This window comes from Pocillopora damicornis, chromosome 4, assembly GCF_964200805.1.
Source record: "Pocillopora damicornis chromosome 4, jaPocDami1.2, whole genome shotgun sequence".
Taxonomy (NCBI): domain Eukaryota; kingdom Metazoa; phylum Cnidaria; class Anthozoa; order Scleractinia; family Pocilloporidae; genus Pocillopora; species Pocillopora damicornis.
This window is the reverse complement of record NC_142673.1, coordinates 30,652,365-30,674,700: the sequence shown is the minus strand read 5'-3', so window position 1 is coordinate 30,674,700 and position 22,336 is coordinate 30,652,365. Positions and strand designations below refer to the sequence as shown.

General features: G+C 36.8%; 3 protein-coding genes across 12 annotated transcripts; 2 read left to right on the top strand and 1 right to left on the bottom strand.

Annotated features, from left to right (window-relative positions):
• Positions 1 to 534: 534 nt before the first annotated feature.
• On the bottom strand, positions 535 to 11,428 carry LOC113681693 (suppressor of SWI4 1 homolog). 4 transcript variants are annotated; one of them, XM_089203687.1, is made up of 20 exons: positions 11,124 to 11,428; positions 10,902 to 10,948; positions 10,139 to 10,191; positions 8,754 to 8,850; positions 7,925 to 8,045; positions 6,592 to 6,823; positions 6,294 to 6,449; positions 6,021 to 6,122; positions 5,803 to 5,853; positions 5,516 to 5,593; positions 4,919 to 5,011; positions 4,388 to 4,464; positions 3,334 to 3,441; positions 2,739 to 2,865; positions 2,547 to 2,625; positions 2,211 to 2,265; positions 1,842 to 1,916; positions 1,580 to 1,641; positions 1,058 to 1,186; positions 535 to 961 (listed from the first exon to the last, which is right to left on the bottom strand). In XM_089203687.1, the coding sequence occupies exons 6-20, from the start codon at positions 6,607 to 6,609 to the stop codon at positions 723 to 725; spliced, it is 1,449 nt and encodes a 482-aa protein (XP_089059813.1). In that variant the 5' UTR covers positions 6,610 to 6,823; positions 7,925 to 8,045; positions 8,754 to 8,850; positions 10,139 to 10,191; positions 10,902 to 10,948; positions 11,124 to 11,428; the 3' UTR covers positions 535 to 722. The 4 variants fall into 4 exon arrangements, with proteins under 4 accessions (XP_089059813.1, XP_089059816.1, XP_089059815.1 ...); XM_089203690.1 differs by having other exon boundaries at positions 1,058 to 1,123; XM_089203689.1 differs by lacking the exons at positions 8,754 to 8,850; positions 10,139 to 10,191; positions 10,902 to 10,948; positions 11,124 to 11,428 and adding an exon at positions 8,593 to 8,733 and having other exon boundaries at positions 1,058 to 1,144.
• LOC113681694 (uncharacterized) lies at positions 6,764 to 9,774 on the top strand. Of its 4 annotated transcripts, none has more exons than XM_089203697.1 (6): positions 6,764 to 6,919; positions 7,014 to 7,271; positions 7,670 to 7,750; positions 7,932 to 8,083; positions 8,607 to 8,827; positions 9,249 to 9,774. In XM_089203697.1, exons 1-5 carry the CDS (start codon positions 6,781 to 6,783, stop codon positions 8,802 to 8,804), a joined length of 828 nt encoding a protein of 275 aa, XP_089059823.1. In that variant the 5' UTR covers positions 6,764 to 6,780; the 3' UTR covers positions 8,805 to 8,827; positions 9,249 to 9,774. The 4 variants fall into 4 exon arrangements, with proteins under 4 accessions (XP_089059823.1, XP_089059822.1, XP_089059820.1 ...); XM_089203696.1 differs by having other exon boundaries at positions 6,773 to 6,919; positions 8,607 to 8,781; XM_089203694.1 differs by having other exon boundaries at positions 6,773 to 6,919; positions 7,014 to 7,382; positions 8,607 to 8,781.
• LOC113681692 (uncharacterized) lies at positions 10,680 to 15,571 on the top strand. 4 transcript variants are annotated; one of them, XM_027198802.2, is made up of 4 exons: positions 10,680 to 10,987; positions 12,207 to 12,801; positions 13,376 to 13,639; positions 14,257 to 15,571. In XM_027198802.2, exons 2-4 carry the CDS (start codon positions 12,228 to 12,230, stop codon positions 14,829 to 14,831), a joined length of 1,413 nt encoding a protein of 470 aa, XP_027054603.2. In that variant the 5' UTR covers positions 10,680 to 10,987; positions 12,207 to 12,227; the 3' UTR covers positions 14,832 to 15,571. The 4 variants fall into 4 exon arrangements, with proteins under 4 accessions (XP_027054603.2, XP_089059818.1, XP_089059817.1 ...); XM_089203691.1 differs by having other exon boundaries at positions 10,869 to 10,987; positions 12,144 to 12,801; XM_089203692.1 differs by lacking the exon at positions 13,376 to 13,639 and having other exon boundaries at positions 10,683 to 10,987.
• The last annotated feature ends 6,765 nt before the right edge of the window (positions 15,572 to 22,336 follow it).

Below are 22,336 nucleotides of genomic sequence, written 5' to 3'. Positions count from 1 at the left end.
AATGAAAACTCATGACAACGGGTTGGGTGGTATTGTCAGAGTGTTGACAAGTTTCAGAGTTTGACATCATTTGTTGGAAAAGTAAAGAATTACCAATTGGTGTGTTCAGTATGACATCTGACATCTCAGTGACATTTAACTTTCCAATTTGACACTAACCAGTTTGGTTTGTAACATTTCAGAGCAAAATGTAATTGCATTTGAAAGCTTGCAATAGTTTCCAATTGAATCTAAACACAAGGCTAGCATCATTGCAAAGTTAAATTTAAGAAAAAGGGATTTGACAGGACATTCCACGAGGTGGCTCTTCCTATCCACTGTTTCTAGGTTGAATTGGAATTTAGAATGTGGGTATTTGTGGAGGGAGGGAAACCAGAGGATCCAGAGAAAACCCTTGGAACAAGGACTGGAATCAACAACAAACTCAACCCACATTTAACATTAGGTACGAAAATCAATCTTGGGCCACAGCAGTGTTAGGAGAGCACTCTCACCACTGTGCCTTCCCTGCAACCCTAATAACTGCAAATTACATTTTTTTTGTATTCTAAATTTTAATACAAGGTCAGCAAGTTCCTATAAAAATCATTTTAAACTCCACTCACTCCTCTGTATATTAAAAGAACAGTGACAAAAGGAGTCTGTATCCTCGATCAATACCAGTCAAGTTATACATTTATGTTTCAGGATCAGACGCATCATTGGTTTTCTTATTTTCTTCCCTATTTTGACTTCCTTCCAAATTTAACTTTCTTTCCTTTCTTGACACCTTTTTTTAATGGCTTCAATTTCACAGATTTCTTGACTTTTCTCTCTTGCTTGTATTTTCGATGTTCTGTTTCTTTTAAGGATATCTTGGTTGTTTCTGAGTTATCAACTATTTCAGAATGTTTCCTCTTTTTACCAGGAACTGTTGCAACATCTCTAGGCCTTTTCTTTTTGTGGACTTTTGGAAAAAGCTCTGAAATGGAAGAATAGTTGAGATAACCTTTTCAAAGTAGATAAAAGGAGATTATCTAGAGATTAGGGGGTAAGATGTGACAAACAAAGAATTTACCAGGATCAGGTTCTTCGCCAACCTCCTGTCTGTACCAGTCTGCATCATCATTATCCACTATGTCACCTGTGTCCATATTAACATCATCTGTCATAAAGAGAATGCTGTTTGTTTCTTGTAACATTTTGTCTATAAGTACAATGCGCCATGTGAATTGCTTCATCCCATCCATGGAAAATAAAATCCCATCTTATTTATCCACTTAAGAAGCTGCCTGTTGGCATATTTGCGGAGAATGGGTCCCCAGTTTACCATACAAGGTCATATAATTCACAATTTGGTTGCATGTATTAACTTGGCTTAAAAAATTATAATGACAGTCATGTAAGAACATCTTACTGTCTTTAAGTCAATTAAAGTGAAAACAAAGTGCTGCACATGAGCAAAGAATGATGTACATGAAGCAAAGCATTACACACAAATCAAAGGTTCCTGTACTGTGAGGTATGTAGATTCCTATATTGGCAAGAGCTGATGATGCTTGTAACTGCACTTAATATCTGTATATCAAAACACACTCACCAATGTTATCACCACCTTCCTTAAGCTTTAGGTTCTTTTTCTGTCCTTCTATACTTCGCACTCTGTTAAATCAAGAACATTTCCCACTTGAGTAAATTCAGAAAGAGAGAAGCAGTAAATGTTATAAAGCTGCATATAGATGACATGAATTTTATAAAAAAAAGGAGTTTTTCCTCTTACTAATTAGTCTGGGAACATATTTGTACTTAAGAGTAACCACTTCTATCACTGACAGAGAAAATAACATTTCATGATAGCATACTTGTTTAAAGCTTTCTCTTTTTCTTTCCTCTTGACATTCTCTTGTTGCTGTTTCTTTCTTTGCTCCTTTAATTTCCTGATGAATAAGAGTTTTTAATCAGTTAAAAAAAATTGCAAACAAAGCAGTTGGCCTCTAAGAAGAAAAAAGAAAATACTCACATTCAAGCAAAATAATTCTTTCCCAGAGAGCCAAAAACTCATATTTTGTGGTTCCAATTTAATCTAGGTTTAATGTATGCGTTTTACAAACCAGTTTAATTTTCAACTCTCTTAGTTTGTTTCAGATCAAAATAATGAATACATGACAAAGTGAAGCATAAAATCCCTTTTTTAAAAATCACTCATGACCACTAGGACATGAGTTGTATACCTTGCTTCATCTCTACGCCTTTTCATCTCTTTTATTTCCTCTGCTGTCTTTTTCACTTTAAAAAAGAAAAAAAAAACACTGTTGTTATTAGTTTGTGTTCTGCTTTTTACTTCAGTTACATTTATTGTACCCTCCAACTGTAGAACTACGGTCACTGGAAATGTCTTGAGTAACCAGAAAATATCCTGTTTTACTTCTAAATATTATAAGAATAGGATGTGCTGAATTTAAAGTACTTAGAAGACTATCTGGAACAGATCAAATTTGAGGCTCAAATATGATGGTGCCTAATACAATGTATTTGATAACAGAACATTTTTTACGATAAGCCCTCACCAAATTCATGAAAAAGAACCTCCCCTGAGCACAATCCTTCTTCAATCTTCACAAGCTGAAGGCTCATTCGGGGCCCAAGCTAAAAAGAAGAAAGAAGGCATATCACTTTTTAACTATATGAAACAGGCTGCAAATCAGCACAATTGAGCAATATAGACAAAAATGACTATTCAAATATCCAAATAGTTGTACCTCAGTAAGACGTATTGCACTTTGTTGTGCCTTAACATTTCCCCTTCCTGGTACATTCTGTGGTAAGGTCACCCTTGAGTCAACTGGTTCTTCACCTTCACTCTCTGAGCCATAACCACATCCACCTCTATGGTAAGACAACCACAATGCCACAATTGAATTAGAATGAGTACATTCGTTTGATACTTTTTCCTTATGGTTCAAAGTATATGTCACATTCAGTTTAACATATCAACTGTTTAAAGTTTTGCAGAAGTTATGTTATCTAAAATGTCCTAAATTGATCTGCACAGGTTAATAATATGTAATCTAAGTCCTAGCCAGAAGTGATGACTGAAATAAGCATGGATTTTTTCAAACTTCTCTTATTGCAGTGACTAAAACTGATGTTAACCTTTGAAGACCAATAACTCATCAATGATTTCATTCACAAGTCAAAACATGGTTTATTTTGATTTTGTAATCTTGTAATCTATTGGAGACAAGTGACCTTTACTCCATGTTTACCCAACAATTCCCACATTTTCTCTTAATTTTATCTCTGCCAGAAAACAACATCACCAAAAATATCAAGTGCTGTGTGATATAGCTATACCTCAGGACATAATCACTGATATCACTCAGTTGTGCCATGTTAGGAAGTTTTGTTTGAATCAGTTTTTTCACTCCACGGCTTATTCCAATGGGAGCAGCTTGAATATTACTAAAAAGGAAAAACAGAATTCAAGTTAAATGCTGACAAGACTTCAATCTTAAGTTTGTAATCCATTGCATTTTAGTCTCAAGTAAAGGGAAGGCAATGCTATTGTATTTTTATTGTGAAACTCAGAAAGATGTATAACCACTTTGATTTGAATCTGACAGGTTAGAAATTATGTATTGATCAATCACAATGAAGTTTAGCAAATGCAAGCAAACCTTAAAAGCACAAACCACCAGTAGTAAGTTGTGGTTGTAAGTTGCAGTTTGGTTTTCTGATTCCTAATTGGCTTTTCTTTGAACCACAAAACATTCTTTAATTGTTGAAATTAAGATATCCTCGCAGCTAAGAACACTACTGAAACGAGTAGTTGAAAATAGGCCCTGAAAAAAAATTCAGGCCCATACGGGATTTGAACCCATGACCTCTTTTTTTCAGGTCCTATTTTCAACTACTCATTTCAGTAGTGTTCTTAGCTGCAAGGATCTCTTAATTTCATCTCTTCACCACAATGCAAATATATGAATTTCATATATCTAAAATCATCATTCTTTAATTGTTTTGGGGGGTTCAGTACTTCCTGTGGTCATAATCATGTCTGAAACCAGTCTGTGACACACTCAGTTTGGAAACCACAAGCACATAACAAACAGTTTGTCAAAATTTTTTAAACTGTTTACAAATTAATCCAAGGCAATTTTAAAAACTTCTAAACATATCAACGGAGACATTAGCTTATTGGCTATTGGCCCTGGGAAACTTGTAATCAATGGAAAGGTCTGACTTACATGTACAAGACATTGTACAATTATATGATGCATACCAGTGAATATAACAAAAGAATAAGTATAATAAAAGAATAATGGCACCAATTACTCTGGAGTTTGAATGACTAAATGTAGACTAAATAAAATATTCACTTGCTTTAAGTGCCAAACACTAGACTTACTAATGCCTGAAGTCAATAATTTTAGTGTCTGAGTTGTAATTCAACAAAACGCATCTTCTTATTCCTGAGAGGTGAACCTGAAGTAAGGAAGTGAATTCACCAAGAGTTAAAGCACTTTAACATAATTCATGAAAGTTTGACCACAATTCAAATCTGCCGTCATCTACAAAGTAATATTGATTCAATTAAACATTCATCCAATGCAAGCTGCATATTACCCTCTGCAAAATCAGAATAAGTCTGCCATGTGATAGTTAAGGAGTTTAATTATAATAAAAGCATTTGAGTATTCTTCTTCCCGTATTCTTCCCTCCTCTTACCATCAAGGGCTTTTTCACTCAAGTGGCCACAAATTCTGTTAGGTATAATTATTCTCCCACAAATTTTAGATGGTTGACTCACATTTTCACAAAGAAATGCGGCAAAGTGTTCACACATATCAAACATAGGCTATTTCATCCTTACATTTTGAATAAATCTCATTTCACAATTTTAAAATTTTAATAACTATTTTAAACAAATTTAAATTACCTTTTGGATGTTGATTGAAGGAAATAAATTTTGAAACATTGTGGTCATCAGCTTCATTGATAAGCTATCCGTGAAGAATCCATTCAACACCAGCTAAGAAAAGAAGTCATAGCACATTAGATAATATTCACATGTGTAAGGCGCTACACAAGTATTAAATCATTATCATAAAGGAAAATGGAAAGAAGTCCAAAATCCCTCCAACACCAAACCTTGCTATATATTATCAGCCCACATGGTTACATTCCCATTTGCCTCTTAAAAGAGAACAATACTTGTACATCTGATTAGACAGAGCCATCCTCCTCTCCTCTGGGAAAAAAGCCCCTCTTCTGTAATCATTTTCCAATTACTAAGATGAACTTGATTTTTTGGGACGTTTTGAAGTGTAATTAAAATTAACAATTTATTTCCATCAACCTTGGTACATGTAGCCTTGTTCAAAACATTTTCTCTTTATTCTAATTTATTCTTCCCACTTGGATAGAAGTCCCCCTGTTACACTCTATCTAGTAAATTCCATTGTCAATTGTTTTATTTTCTGTACTCTTTCCATGACAAAGCCCTGTTTGACTAACACAAATGACTCCATCTTACCAAAGGAGGCTTCTTAAATTGACTTCCAAATGTCTTGGGTTTTTTAAGTAAAGATATCACATCCCTCACAAGTGAATACTGCAGTAAAAGTGGAAAAGGGATTAGTTTTTCCCAGATAAGACATCATATGTTAAATTGACCTTGTAAAGTGATCCCTTTCACTCTAAAAGGGACCTTGCAAAATTAACCATCTACAAATTTGGTTTCCATAATTATGCACCAACAAAAAGATGAACTTTTATTACAGCAAACATGCCTTTATTAATACTGTTAAGAGATCAGTTTACCTCTTGAATTTTGAATGTCAGTGTTGGTCCTCTAGGTATGCGGCAAAACCTCTATATAACCAACCAAACAAATTAATCATCTACAACTGGACAAAAAAATCCTTATAATATAATTATCTGGTTTTCAATGCACCAGTGTAACTGTTATTGATAGAAAGATACAGAGAGTTTGATTGTAAATGCAGCATTGTTTTCAGTTCCATTTGATCTTTACTCACCAAATATGTTCCAATTTCAGTTTTCGACAGCATCAGTAAGTGCGTCACACCCAGAGGGCCAGCAACATGAACAAAGTCCTTCAAAACATTTTTCTTATTTACCTGAAATTTTTAATTCAACGAAGACAAATGCACACAGTCAGAGAAGTGTTAAATGGTTTAATATCACTTCGCTAACAAATTGGATTCCACCCTGTGCAAGCAATTACTGCAAATAACCCTTAAGTTGAGCGTTATAAAGATCGTGAATACGCTTAATGTGCATTACCTTACCTTTAAATTAGTTGCAGTGTACGGTTCCATAACATGTCTCAAGTCCATCTCAAGTTGAAGCACACATTTCCCCACATCCCCCCTGTGCATGACAAAACTGTGAGGTATTTTGTTGATTTCTGCTTCTGTTGGATCTTGATGGGTCTTTCTCTTCTTCTAAAGAGTGCAAATGAGAAGAAACGCTAACTATAAAACACAAACAACCAATCTAAACAACGCATGGATGAGAGAATATTTTAGTTACGGAATCCTTGTCTCATATTTCGAAGATGGTTACAGACTGAAACAATTTACGTACCCTTTTTCCTTTCCCCATCCTCGAAATAATCAGTTAAGGTTGTCCTGATGGTCAAAAATAAATAGTTTTCCTCGCCATGCGCTACAAAGACAACTCTAAAGGCAAGTCGCACGTGTATGAAAACAGCTAGGCGTTAAACTCGGGAGAACCGGTATGGAATGGCACTAGTCTTCCTCTGTCCTTTCCAATATGGCGGATAATTTGAACGACACCGGTCGTGATAAAGTAGTCTCTAAAGGGTTGGCGAAAAGGAAATACCTGCTTGTAGATAACGATTTGGAAGGATTAGAGTTTACATTAAAGGATAACCCCGTCAATAAAAGTTATGGTTAGCACGGGTTTATTTTCTACCTGAGTGGGTTTAATTGTGCTGGAAAGAGTGTTTACATTCTATATTTTATGTTTTCGATCTTCTTTTCTAGCTCCCATGAAAATATTTAAACGGTCCGAGGTAGAGTCCGTCGCTATTTCGAAATGGGGAAGTATGGAAAAACTGGAAAATGAGCTGGAAAAGAGAAGGCGACAGAACTCAAAGTTAGAGGAAAGAAAAGAGGAAGAAAAAAGACATTTTTGGGAGAGAAAGGAGTTATTTGAACCTCTTAAACCATTCATGGAGAATATAGAGCTGCCATCTGAGAGGGTGTCGCCATATTTTAGAGAAAAACGAGATAGACCTCAAGGTGATGTATCGATGGGCCTTAGTGACTCACAAGAATTATTTTGGATTTGTCTTAGTAATGACAAAAAAAGAGACATTGGAAATATCATGCAAATGGAATGGGATTTGCTGGGTAATGCGTTTTTAAAAAGCTTCTTGGCATCTTTCAACGTATCTTGCGTTGACAGAATTTAACCAAATAACTTCAAATTTGCAGATCTTGGAAGGATCCATCTACAGAGGGCTTCTACCTTTATCGAGACCAGGAAGGTTTTGAAAGTTGGAGGACTAAGGGCAACAAACCTATTAAGTCAAATTATATTTAACATCTGAATATGCCCTTGTGTCATATCAGTCTATCTAATTTTAGATGTATACACAATTTTTGTGCTGACATCTATCATGATTTATTGTTTACAGCTAGTGAAAGTATTGACAGTCTCCTTGAGTGTGATGTGATCCTGTGCTTTTGTGACTGCCTGCACAGCATCCCACCTGATTGTATGTAACTTTTATTAAAAAAAAAAACATGTCAACATATTTTGTTATAACATGCATTTTCAGTACTCTAAATTGCATGCAAGCAATCTAAATTATATTTGAACTTTGATCAAAACTCACTGCAGCTGGCAGTTGTTGTTGTCTTTTTATTATTGTAAACTAACTTTCACTTACATTTTAGTTGTGGCTCGTCAACTATTCAAAAACTTTCCAGAAGCCAGACTAGTGGACAAAAAGACACCCTATAATGAGAGACGGAAAATGGGGCATTTTTCCTGGACCTCTAGTGCATCATCTGAAAAAATAATAGTCAATTTATATGTAGTGCATAAGGTATGTAACAATTACTCTTGAAATCATCAGATCATAGCTTCTCAATGTGATTGTTTGATGTATGCGAGCCCATTGGCTCACACTGCGGCATGAGAGACAACTTTTATTGGCTTTCTTCAAATACACCTTCATTCAGTTTTGCTTTTATATTCTTTTTTGCTTACATCATAAAAGTATTTTCAGAACTGAAATAAAATAAAGAACAAATACCAAGAACTGGTCTAGACTTAGAATATATTTTTTGTTGGATGAAATTGTGCTTTCTGATTTAAGAACAAAAATAACTCCAATAGCAACAGGCTATGATAATTTTTTAAATAACCCCAATAGCAACAGGCTACATTTTTAAGGCCTTAGCGTTTGGAGAATTTCTAACTTGAAGTTACTTCAATTGAAACACTGATGATGTTCTTGTCTCTCTCTTGTTCAATTTTTGATTTGATTAACAGAAACAATGAAGGTTTTTCTCTCCATCTACTTAAAGGAGTGTCATGGATGTTAGCTTTTACTTTTTTATCTGCAGTGGAAGGGTGCTCCTCAAAGACAAGAATCTTCATCATTGATGAGTTTTGATGCTCTTGCTATCTGTCTCAAAAGGCTCTCGGCTTTGCTCTCCAAGACACTGCAAACTGATGGGCGGCTGAGTAACAGTTTAAACATTGGAACTTACTTGCCATACAGAGTGGACTCTGAAATGTGTAAGGTCTTTGTGGAAGTGTAGATGCAATCTGAATTGAGAGCATGGTATGAGTCTGCTTTTAAGTAATCTGGGAAAAATTGAAGAAAAAGCAATTTTTGATCATGATATACAATGTTTTTGATGATTAATCTAGTGTATTTTTTATGGTTTTTTCAAGAGACTTGAAACATCACTGCTAGAACTCAATAATGCCTTCCATATGGTTGGTAATTTCTCCTTTAAACAGATTTTTATGAATTTACATAAATTCCAGAGATAGCAAAGATAGGCACAGATACTATTGTGTACTAGATTGTCTAATTGGGGGGAGGGGGGTGTCTTGTCTGTTGTCCCCCTCCCCTCCAGTTCCCCCAGCTTCTGACAATTGCACCTTATTCCCGAATTCATGCAAGACAGTTTGGTTTGTGTGGGTGCATACTCACTACACTTTCACTTGTAGTAATGTTTTGTGGCTCTTTCCAACAGTCAAAAGAGCTCTAGAAGAAAATATGGAATATCCTGTGAGGGTGTATGCCAACACAACCAAAGACTCATCCTCAAAATGATCAGCTGCAGAGAGAATTCTGATACAACAATGTGTCATAAATTGAAGAGGAGGAACACTTTACCAAAAGTGAAAAACTTATACCATATATGAGGTCGAGAATGGATATTTTGAGAGGTTTTAAATGGCCTGTTTTCCCTCATAACAGATCATTAGGAGCACTGCAGCAATTGATAATGAAATGAGTGGTAATGTTGTTGTCTTAAAGAAAACACTAATAGTTTTCTGAACAGCAAAAGATTATGAGACTTTTAATCAGTGACAGTTGATATTTTTACCGAAATAAAAAGGAAAAGAGAAGAGTTATCAGTAGTTTAAACATCAATACAATTGAAGGACTTGGCTTTGTTTGTTCTCTTGTTGGTTTTTCCGATGAACAGCCAGACAGGTCTTATTTAATCTGGCAACATCTCTCTTGTGTGTTCATTAAATTGACATTTTTCTCGGTGTTTGTCTTTTCTCTTTGCCATATTTGTTACTTAATGTGATTGGCGCACCCATCACGCAACTTAATAAGCATGAATAAAGGAGTAAGTTTGTAAAGCTACGGTGGGTGGTTTCACGAGATAATATTTTGCCCTTTTGCTTTGGTTACGTGTATATATTATGTATACATTTTATCTTTTTGGCAGATCAGCAATTGCGCGTGATAAAAACTAGACATAACGTAAGGTTTATTCTGGGCTCAAAATCAAGAAATGAGTGTAATTTAAATGAAAATAGAGTGCAGAAAATGTGTCATGAAGAATGAATAATGAACCATGGTCAAGTGGTGCCATGTTTAACATTAAAGCTGACAGAGACTTATTACCATTTGAATGGGTCAATCTTAAATCCATGGGATTTGGGAGTTTGGTTGACTTCCTGTAGGCATAATTTACCGGAAACACGGTTACATTATATTTATAGCCCCACCCTTATCAGTTTGATATTATTTCAAATAGCTCTTTGAATTAGTCGGAAAAAAGATATGTAATCAAAATAAACGCATATTTTTGTGTACAAAACCGGAAGTACTCTCTGAATGCATTCTAGAAAGTGAAATTTATACAAATTTAGCTACTTTCAACGGCTTGTACAAGGTGAGGTACACAGCTAAGGAAAGACTTAGTATGGATGCAGAATGAGGGAGATGGCTTAATGTATGCTCAACCCTGTTGTACGACAAAAAACCCAAACACTTTTGCGAATGATAGTCTCAGCTATGTTAGTCGTTTTTCTGGTTTTCAGGAAAGCGCGCGACGATCCACAATTTTAAGATGAACTATAGATTTCAGCACTTTTGCGACTAGTAATAATTACCTGAAATTAAGCTCGATTAAATGTGCGATTCGGACTCTTTCTGCGACTGTAGATATGAATGTCAATTATGTTAAAAAGATGGTCTTTTATTATGAAGAAAACATCATTTTCATCGCCCTTTTGTCAATCATGCGGTTTTACTGAAGTTCTAAAAATTGCACTTTGGAAGGGAAAGTCCCTCTCTGTCTTACAATAACAGTCGTAAAAGAGTAACCGCAAAAGCTAATTGGCATAAGAATAACCGTATGATTCATCATTGACGTATGTAATACCTGGGTGAGGCGTCTGTTTTCATAAGTCTTCCTTGTCTGGTGGAGTGCTTGTCATAAGATAAACAGGAGGTTTTAACAGAACTCAGGTGAAATGACATTTCATTTGATTAGTAATGATTACTATTAAAAAGGAAGTTCGCCAAATATATGACCGCAGTGGAATCTTAAAAGAATTGAGTGTTTGTTTGATCATGGCGAAGATTTCACGGATAATCAACTTACCACACATTGCTTTGCAGTTTTCTCTGTCCGGAAATAATATAGGCTTCTCGTTGAGGCACAATTTAACAGTTAAATCACGGTCGAATAAAATTCGGCCACAATCTCTTGCTTTAACCTATTTTCGACCATTTACTTAGAATTTTGATAAATGAACCGCGAAGTCAGACCACTCTACTGATGGATGGACTAATGAGATTACGTGGTTCTTCTACTGCCGTTATCCTGAACGGATTTCCTGAAAGACTGACAGCGGTTTTAATTAAAGTGGAAAAAGCTGGACAAGTCGCGCAGAGTCGAATTTGGACAAAAATTCACGCGGTTTTCTTTTTCTCACAAAAGATCTCAGGAATGCAGCTCATTTGCATACATTTAAGGAAGCATTTGTATTTTAAGGGTACTTGTCAAAACTTGTTGGCATCTGTCAAAACATGTAAAAAATCGTAATTATTATGGCAACAAGCTGATTTTCACTTTTTGAGTCTTTCTGACCATGCAGATGTTTTCAGTTCTTTACGGACAAGATGCGTACAGGGATTGTGTGATTTTGAAGTTTATTTGAGAGATCGAGCACCATATGTATTATTTCGATATTCTTAGCAATAAGATATATTAAGAACACGGTTGGAATTGAGAATTGTGCTTTTGTTTATTTTCTTGGCTAAAATAATCGACTTTCCATGCATGTCTTTTTAGATTTACGGTTTTTGTTCAACCCAAGGTGATATTGAATGTATTGCTGAGCAAACTTTGTAAGAAGAATTTTACAAGAGCAATCGGTCAGGTGATGTCAAATTATTCAATTTGACTTCAGCCCGCGGGGGGAACACTTCGGGCGAAAGCGAGAAAAAAAATCAAACAACTACATGATATAAGGAATAAAGGAAGGGACCTACAGGGCGGAACAGTCAAATTTAAATCCTGAAAGATAGCAATCGAAATATTTAACCATTCTTTCCTTTAAGTCCTCCTTTAAATTAAATGTGATTCCCGCTACCTTTTTTTTCTTTTAATCATGTCAAGGTTTTCGTGAATTGTTCCGATATTTTTCGGCAAGAGGATCACCCGTTTCATTTTTGTCAAAAGGTTCTATAGAGAAAGATCATCATGACGGGCTTGCCTTGCAGACCTCCGTCAGTAGACATCCCACTGCCGCAGAATCTCTCGTATGAGAAAGTTGAGTTTGATCAAATTTACGTCCCTGCCAACGCCCTGATAATAGCTGAAAACGAGCAGATATTTCTGGCGATGGCAAACGTCTTGAAAGAGCTGAAAGCTGTTCTGATTGGAGACGCTGGCTACGTTTACACAGGGAAAATCGGCTCTCGGCAGGTCTTCTTGCTCAAATGTCGGGGCCCTGGAGCAGTGGTTCAAACCATCAAGAAGCTCAAACCAAGGGCTGGTATCTTTTTGGGGTTTGCCAAATCTCTTGTGAACAGACCTCATGAAATCGGTGACATAATAGTCGCAGAAGCAGTTTTACGAAGGGACACAAAACAAGAAAAACTTGAAAGTTATGGCTGCAGTGAGTGTTTAATCAGTGTGTTTGAAAACGGTAAGTATGGCTGGACTCCTCCAAAATATCGTAAACAAGCTGTCCATGTTGGAAAAATTCTGCAGATGGGAGATTTTGCCAAAAACGAGAAAGCCAGTGCAGTAGCTGTCAAGACTTCAAGTTTGGGTGAGTAGGATCTTTTGAGACATGTACTCGTGCGTGGCCGGATGCTATTGTTTTTCCCTTCTTTTCTTAACTCAGCGTTGCCGGAAAGGGTCTTAAATTAATTAGTAGAACTGCGTGTTTTGAAAGTTCAGCGTGAACAAGTTGTGCAGGCCCTTTTGTTGAGGAACAAAATAGAGGAATAGGGGTTAATATTTATATTGCCTTTAATCCATATGATCTTTGGACTTTCCTGAACTTGAACAACTTAGACAATTGGAAGTGTATGAAGCATTAATAATGAGTTTAGGCAGGATATGATGTTTGGCGACGGCAAACGGAAAAACAAAGAACTCTATTCTGATTTGCTCACACCCACTAATCCTCAATATCAACATTAGACTAGTTGAAAAGTCTTTTTGTTCAAATTAAATTCACATGCCTTCACTTTAAAGTACAAACGGCTGCAGACGGTCGGGAAAAATTTGACCTCTCTTACGGGAGAATATTCTGTTGCCTCTCTAGTGTACTAGATATGTGCCGACGACAAAAAATTTTATGCAGTCTGTTTCTCTGACTCTATCTTTGTACACTAAAGATGTTTCAGAATGCATCAAGGGTCTACGAAAAGAATGGATTTCAATTGTCAGTGTCACGGGAACCCCGCGTTGTCATGGCGACCGGTCCTGGGAACCTTACGTAGCTGCAGTTATAAGCTCGTTCGTCAATAGAGTGTTAGAAGACGACCAAGTGTTTGCTGTCTTGGGAGGGGAGTGTAGGGGTCCCCGACGACACAGTCCTCTTTTGAGTGACCCTTGGCAGGAGACAATAGATACCTCGAGGAAGATCAATTTTTATGATGGTATGATATTAGCCCAGTTTATTATCATATCTTTACAAAAAGCAGATTATGAGTTTAAGATTTCTACCGCGAGATATTTGATGATCAGCCATGACGCTCAAAAAGCGAAAGCGAACATTCAAATCGTTTAGTGTAAACTGATCTATTAGTAGTTCAAAACTTACCAACATAACAGGCTTATGACTCATTGTCATTGTCTGTCTATAACCAATCAGATGGCAGCATCTGCACTAGAACGCCAAACAATTCTACATTTGACTTATTAGATGAATGTGCCGGCTGGTAGCAAGAGGCAACGGAACATGGTTTCCCTCGACAAAATTATGCAGTAATAGCTTACCGGGCGGGCGGCGGGGTGTTTAAAAGCCGTGCTCTTTTCAGAGAGTTCCCACAGTGCATTTGAATTTAGAGTGACTTTAAGAAACATACAATGCACTTCACGATAATTTAACGAGAAATTTTCACTCACGATTTAAATAAGTATGACTATGAATGCATTGGGCGAATCCAACCCTGCACCTAGTCACGAATACAACTGCAATAATACATGACAATACTAATTAAAAAAACAACTCATGTCATGACTTGATTATCTTATCCTTTTCCTCTGTTTCCAGACCGTGACTTAAGCCAGGAAGAAATTAAGAGAACGGCGGAGATGTACTGGGAACGATTACAATATGCAATCCAAAATGGAGTATTTCATCCACCGCCTCGGCCCGACTCACAGTCAATCATTCATCCCAGTCCGGATCGTTTCAGAATATTACCTTCCTGGAAGTATCCTGTGGAAAATGGCGACAGAAGAGAGGTTACTCCGCCTGCCTCAAAGCACTTACCAATATCGGCAGAAAATCTTGGCACACACCTGAGCTTAAAGTCCTCGCATAGCCTGTCTTTGCCACTCCTCCCCTCAGGCAAATACGAAAGGGCCGGAAAACCAAACAGAAAAATATCTTCACCATCCGTCAAAAGCAAAATATTACAAAGCAGCAGCCAGTCACTTTGTCCAACTTTGAGCTCCACTATGGCTCTCACCACAGGGGCGGCCCTATTGCCATTGGGAGCCACCCTTCAAAGTCAAGGAAGCCGTCACGAGATTATTTGGATCAGAGCCGAGGAGAGAGCAGCAGTTAGCAGCCATTTGCATGGGGGTGTCCTTCCTCCAATACCACAAGTCAAGAATAAGTAAACTGACTTGTTACGCGATGTTTTGTTGCGTTTGTAGCACTAACTCACTAATTTAGGGCACTTAAAAATAGCAGTAAATAGCGTGCTTAATAGTTTTCTACATATATTTGTGTGATGTTTCACTTTCGGGGGCAGTTCAGAATACTTATCTCGCTGTGTGTTCAGTGAAGGCGGTAGAACACAAAGTCAAAGCTTATGACTGAGAGGCATTTAGATAGCCTTAAAAATGTATTACCAAACACGATCGAAGCAAAATAAGTATATTTAAAGTCATCCGAACTGATATCAGTCCAACGACACTCATGAACAAAATCATCCCGTGATCATAGCCTACATCCTTTTGTATAAATGCAATTAACTGCGGGAAATTTCAACACCGTGTAATGAACGAGTTATTGTTTTGTCGGGTTAAATTAACTTGCACACAGCACGCTGCGGGAATATTTTGGCATTAAGTTTTTTTCTTAGTGAGGACCTCATACAGGCAGCATATAACTAGCGAATCATTTGCTTCTCTCACATGGGGCAGTTAAGTTCTATATTAGGTATGGGGTTTCACCGTGAATTTTCACCCCTGTCCAATTTATCGACTCGTCTATTTGTAATCACCCCCCTTTTAAAAGGTTTAGCTTAAGATAAAGGTATTTCCCTAGGCCCTCTCTCACTTGTTTCCTCAATAACATCACGTTCAATCCATGGTCATAGAAATTATTGTCATTAAATACCTGCAATTAACATCAACACTGTTTTTTCATTCACATACGCGTATTCCGCATTCTCTATAATTAAAGAAAAGTATTTTATTTCTCTTGAAAATGATATGCAGTTATTATCAAAACTTCATCGGATTTTTTCTCCCTGAATTTTCATAGGACTTGTTTTGAGCTACCTAAATGCTCCTCTATTTTCTAAAAGGGACAGGAGAGCAGAAATATAGCTGTGATCTAATTTTTAGTCTTGGCGCCAGATTTTAATAGAAGTCAATGTTCCCTTGTTTCTCGTCCTGTGCCTAGTGACATATTTCAAAAGCTGGTTTACACAATACCAACAGATGTTTTTGATGTTGGTTCGATTAAACCTCAAACTGAGCTGCATGTTTTAAACTTAAGAGATAGAGATACGAGCTCAGTGATATCATTATAAACGGTCGTATAGTAGAAACATAAAAATCAAAACTTTCAGCTGTATTAATAATTGAAACTCGGAAATGAGGACATATCTATGACTTCCTAAGAAATGCATGCTACGAGGAGATCTCCATTAGCTCTTTAGTCGGTTACGTGAAGTCGTAATCTGCTGAATAAAATCCGAATGCCTTTAGGATACTATTCAGCATTCAGAAGCCGAGAGGGCTTAAGGTAATATATCGATGGGCCTTGGTGACTCACAAGAATTATGCTCTTTGGATTTTTTTTAAGTAATGACAAAAAAAAAAAAAACATTGGAGATACGGATGCAAGGGGATGAGATTTGCTGGGCAATGTGTTTTTAAAAAGCTTCTTTGTATCTTACAACGTATCCTGCGTTGACAGGATTTAACCAACTAACTTCAAATGGGTAGAGCTTGAAAGGATCCATCTATAGAGGGCTTCTATCTTTATCGAGACCAGAAAGGTCATGAAAGTTAGAGGACTGACAAGAACAAAATTTACTTTACTTGCAACAGGCTATGATAATTTTTTAAGGTCTTAACGTTTGGAGAATTTCGAACTTGAAGTCACTTTAATTGAAAATTAATGAGGTTCTTGATCCGTTCAATTTTTGATACGATTAACGGCAACAACGAAGATTTTTCTCTCCATCTACTTAAAGGCGTGCCACGGATGTTCTATTTTATTTTTTTTATCTACAGTGGAAGGGTGTACCTCAAAGACGAGAATCATTGATAAGTTTTGACGCTCTTATTATCTGTCTCAAAAGGCTCTTGGCTTTACTCTCCAATAGACTCCAGACTGTCGGGCGGTCGAGTAACAAAAAGTAAAAGAGAAGAGTTATCAGTAGTTTAAACATCAATACAATTGAAGGACTTGGCTTTGTTTGTTCACTTGTTGGTTTTTCCGATGAACAGTCGACAGGTTTTATTTAATCTGGCAACATCTCTCTTGTGTGTTCATTAAATTGACATTTTTCTCGGTGTTTATCTTTGCTCTTTTTCATATTTGTTACTTAATGTGATTGGCGCACCCATCACGCAACTTAATAAGCATGAATAAAGGAGTAAGTTTGTAAAGCTACGGTGGGTGGTTTCACGAGATAATATTTTGCCCTTTTGCTTTGGTTACGTGTATATATTATGTATACATTTTATCTTTTTGGCAGATCAGCAGTTGCGCGTGATAAAAACTAGACATAACGTAAGGTTTATTCTGGGCTCAAAATCAAGAAATGAGCGTAATTTAAATGAAAATAGAGTGCAGAAAATGTGTCATGAAGAATGAATAATGAACTATGGTCAATTGGCGCCATGTTTAACAGCTGACAGAGACTTATTACCATTTGAATGGGTCAATCTTGATTCCATGGGATTTGGGAGTTTGTTTGAGTTATTCCTTGGTGTCATTTGACTTCCTGTAGGCATAATTTACCGATAACGCGGTTAATTTTTATTTACAGCCTCACCTTCATCAGTTTGATATTATTTGAAGATGAATTAGTCGGAAAAAAGATATGTAATCAAAATATACGCATGTTTTTGTGTACAAAACCGGAAGTACTCTCTGAATGCATTCGAGAAAGTGAAATTTATACAAATTTAACTACTTTCAACGGCTTGTACAAGGTGAGGTACACAGCTAAGAAAAGACTTAGGATGGATGCAGAATGAGATGGATGGCTTATTTTATGTTCAACCCTGTTGCACGACAAAAAACCCAAACACTTTTGCGGATGATAATCTCAGCTATGTGAGTCGTTTTTCTGGATTTCATTGATGATAATCTCAGCTATGTTAGTCGTTTTTCTGGTTTTCAGAAAAGCGCGCGACGATCCACGATTTTAAGATGGAGTAAATTTCAGCACTTCTGCGAGCAGTAATAATCACTTGAAGTTCAATTAAATGTGCGATTTGGACTCTTTCTGCAACTGTAGATATGAACGTCAATTATGTTAAAAGATAGCCTTTGTTCTGAAGGAACATCATTTTCATCGCCCTTTTGTCAGAACTCAGGTGAAATGACATTTCATTTGATCAGTTATGATTATTATTAGGAAGCAATTTCGCCAAATATCTGACCGCAGTCGAATCTTAAAAGAATGGAGTGTTTGTTTGATCATGGCGAATATTTCACGGATAATCAACTTACCACATATTACTTTGCAGTTTCCTTTGTTTAGTCCAGAAATAATTTTAGGCTTCTCGTTGAGGCGCAATTTAACAGTTAAATCCGGGTCGAACGAAATTCGGCCACAAACTCTTGCATTAACCCATTTTCGACTATTTACTTAGAATTTTGATAAATGAACTGCAAAGTCAGACCACTCTACTGATAGGTGTGCTAATGAGATTACGTGGTTCTTCTACTGCCGTTATCCTGAACGGATTTCCTGAAAGACTGACAGCGGTATTAATTAAAGTGGAAAAAGCTGAACAAGTCGCGCGGAGTCGAATTTTGACAAAAATCCACGCGGTTTTCTTTTCCTCACAAAAGATCTCAGGAATGCAGTTCATTTGCATACATTTACGGAAGCATTTCTATTTAAGGGTTACTTGTCAAAACTTGTTGGCAACTGTCAAAACATGTAAAAAAATCGTAATTATTATGGCAACATGCTGATTTTCACTTTTTGAGTCTTACTGACCATTCAGATGTTTTAAGTTCTTTACGGATAGGATGCGTACAGGGATTTTGTGTTTTGGTTTTGTTTGTTTGTTTGAGAGATCGAGCGCCTATCTGTATTATTTTAATATTATTGGCACTTAGATATATTTAGAACACGGTTGAAATTGAGAAATGTGCTTTTGTTTATTTTCTCGACAAAGATAATCGACTTTCCATGCATGTCTTTTTGGATTTACTGTTTTTGTTTAATCTAGAAATAATGTTGAGTGTATTGCTGAGCAAACTTATTTAGAATAATTTTACATGAGCAATTCAGGTGATATTAAATCATTCTAATTCACTTCAGCCTGCGGACATGGTGGAAACACTTCGGGCGAAAGCGAGGAAAAAAAGCAGACAACTACATAATAAAAGGAATAGAAGGAATAAAGGAAGGGACCAGCAGGGTAGCCGTAATTTAGGCTAACCAGTGCTAAGTAATTTCATAACGAATATTATGGCCGCCATCTTTGATTTTAATGGCAGCGGATGGCTGGGGAGAGGAAAAATTTATACCAAGGGGGCGGTCGACGGTCAAAAATAAGGAGAGGGGTGGGGGTAGGGGAGTGAAGATTACTTACGTTTTTTCTCCCCTCCCCCGCCCCCTACCCCCACCGTCCACTCTAACTGCAAATCAAAAATGGCCGGTCGAACAAACGATCGCGAGCTTTTTGGCGTTAACTCACACTAACAAAACGCCTGTTAGTTAATCGCAAATATACTCTAGTTACTCAAGTGCTTGTTGGGGGGTGGGGCAGGAAGCTAAATTCAAAACTCGTGGTCGGCTTAGTCACTGCCAATACCCTAAAGCGCGTGCGAGAGGGTAAGTGGATTTTTTTAAAAATTTGATTACACATGTAGGTTTCAAGAGCTAATTAAAAAGCATTGAATGCACCTTTGCCGTAAAACGGTCAAAAAATTAAGCAGTTGGGCATAGAAATAGACAAGTTTTAACAGTTGGATATAAAAAATGGTAACCGTAAGAAACAATTTCCTGCGGCAACAATGGAAAGATATTAACCGTCGGCCGTAGATTGGCCAAAATTTTAACTATTAGCCGTAAAAGCCAACACCCCATTGAAACCATATTACCAGAGTGGGAGCACAAACAGTTTCCATCTAAAATTCATTTTTAAATTTGACACGTAATCGTTAAGCCGGAAATTAGATATTGAAAAAAGGCTTTTAGCGAGATGTCAAGCTTAGCATTCTTCAGAAAAAAAATCCATGCAGTTACCAGGTTTTATTGCCTATACCATGAACAATTTGTCCCGCCTCATATTAAACAGAACGCTCTTTGCTTCATCACCTTTCCCACATTGTCGACGAAAACTGACTGAGGTGAGAGGAGAAATCATTAATAGAAACGGTTCAAGTGGACCCACAGAAAGCTGACGACGAAATTTCTACAAATACAAGACTTTTAATGAAACGTCTAGTTGTACTAAAGATGACTGCTGCTCCATTCAAAAGTCAGTTGTAACAAAACTCTGTTAAAATTATTTCCAAGAAGAATCTCATTCGTTTGTACCAGTTCTGTTGATCTTTCGCAATGATTAATTATCAGGTCTAAGTTCTATTGTTTCCGGCTGTCGCTTTAATATGTCACACTGGCCTTTCACAGGGCGGATGAAACAAAGCACAACACTAGAATGCAATGTCTGATTATTAATAATAAACCTAATACAGAAACAAGTTGAAGTGGATAGAGTCTTAACAAGTTAATAAGCTATTGTTTCCGGCTGTTGCTTTTTGTTATTCCAATGTCCAAAGGTTAGTAGTATCTGGAAATACGTCAAATTCACAAATCTTCCGATTTTCAGCGTATATTCACGCTATCAATGTTAAAGATCCAGATTCCTCTTAGTGGGCTGAAGGTAATTGTAAAGGTGATCGAACGAACTTACTTTAAAATAACAACGGTTTGGACAACAACACCAAGAGCATTATACAGTTATGAAACTTGCTAAAACCTCTAGCCACCGCTAATTCATGTAGATAGAGGATACCGAAAAGATTTACCTGGCGAATCATCGAAGTTCTAGTAGTATTATATTATCATTATCGAAGTATAATCGAGTAGCAGCGATAAATGCAATTATTTCTGATCAGTATAGGGGTTGAAAATAGGCATCCCATAAAATAAAACCCTTTTGAGGAGGGGGGGGGGGTAGACAGCAAAAAAGTTTCTAAATACCCCTACATACTGCTGAAACAGTGGTGCATTGTACACCATTTTAAAGTTTTAGAGGATAGTTTATGCTTGGGTTTCGGCGGGATCTATATTGAACACCAAAGGGCCGTCCAATATCAACCACAGAACTCTGTTAATCTTAACAGGGATCTTTCAGGCTACAATTGATGACGAAGGCTACTCTTTACGTAACCACATTCAGAGTCAGCATCAGGTTAGTGACGTTATGGGCTGTTTCGAGAGGTGCTTGGTTGACTACCGGTGCCTTTCGTTCAACTTTGAGCATGATTTAGTACTACCCACAAGGAGTTGCGGGTTGATTGGAGTCACAAAAGAACAAGATCCACAGAATTACGTCAGAAGACCTGGTTACACATACTATGACAGAGTTTGAATTTCGCCATTCAGATGAAATCTTTGATTTTGAATAACATCCAATGATGTTCCGGTTTCAGAGCATGATAATAATTACACGAGCACTTAAATCAGCTATTTGGCTGAAATACCATTCACCTACCAGTAACAAATGCTGGTTGAAATTTGTCACAACATAATCACAGTTCCGCTGTCTAAGAGATACAGAAAAGGTAATGTCGTTGTTGATTTGTTTAGTTTGTAGGAAGAGATCACAGCCAGGAACTAAAAAAACAATCATAACATAAATCGAGCTCACGGTAAACATAATGCAGTATTGCATCATGGGGGCACTGACCATGGGTGCACTGCGGGCACTAGGGACTACAAAATATCCTCACTCTATTTCATATACAGTCACCTAAAAAAGCTTTGGAGTATTGAGCTCTTCACCGAAACACTTTTTTACGTTCGATACAAAGGATACGTGAAGTAAATAGATAAAATGTTGATAAATGAAATTAGAAATTAATACAAATGAATGATTTAAAGCAGCTAATTGACAATTTTTTTTCTGCGAGGGTGATGATTACGAAGCAGCGATTTTCAGGATGTTTAGCAAAACCCTGATGTTGCACAATTTAATTAAATCAGCCATAGAATTTACAATTCCAGGATGAATGGCTTTTTGTTTTCAGAGCAAGTAATATAAATTGACATACTCATTCGCTATTTCCCTAATCATTGTCTCCTATTACTAAAAGCTTGCTCTCATGCAAATGAGCGTGAATTGGTTCCCACAAAATTCAAAAGGTGATAAGTTTTGCCGCAAGGAAGAAAAAGCAGTAAGGAACTCTCTATTGTTTACGTCCGGTAATCATGAACTTCTCTTTTCGTCCTGAAACAAACACGTTGGCATCCTAAAAAGTTATCCGTTCAAAAATAGCCTGCCTAGTTTACAATTTGTTTATAATTTAAAAAACCCACAAATCAAATTAAAAAAGAGGAGAAATGTACGAGGACGTCTGTAATTATGATAATGCGACCTTTTCTGATATCCGAGGTCAAATTTAAAAACAAGTTTCATCAATAATGCATAATGTAATATTTTCTGCAATTGCGATTTTCGAAATTTGTCTA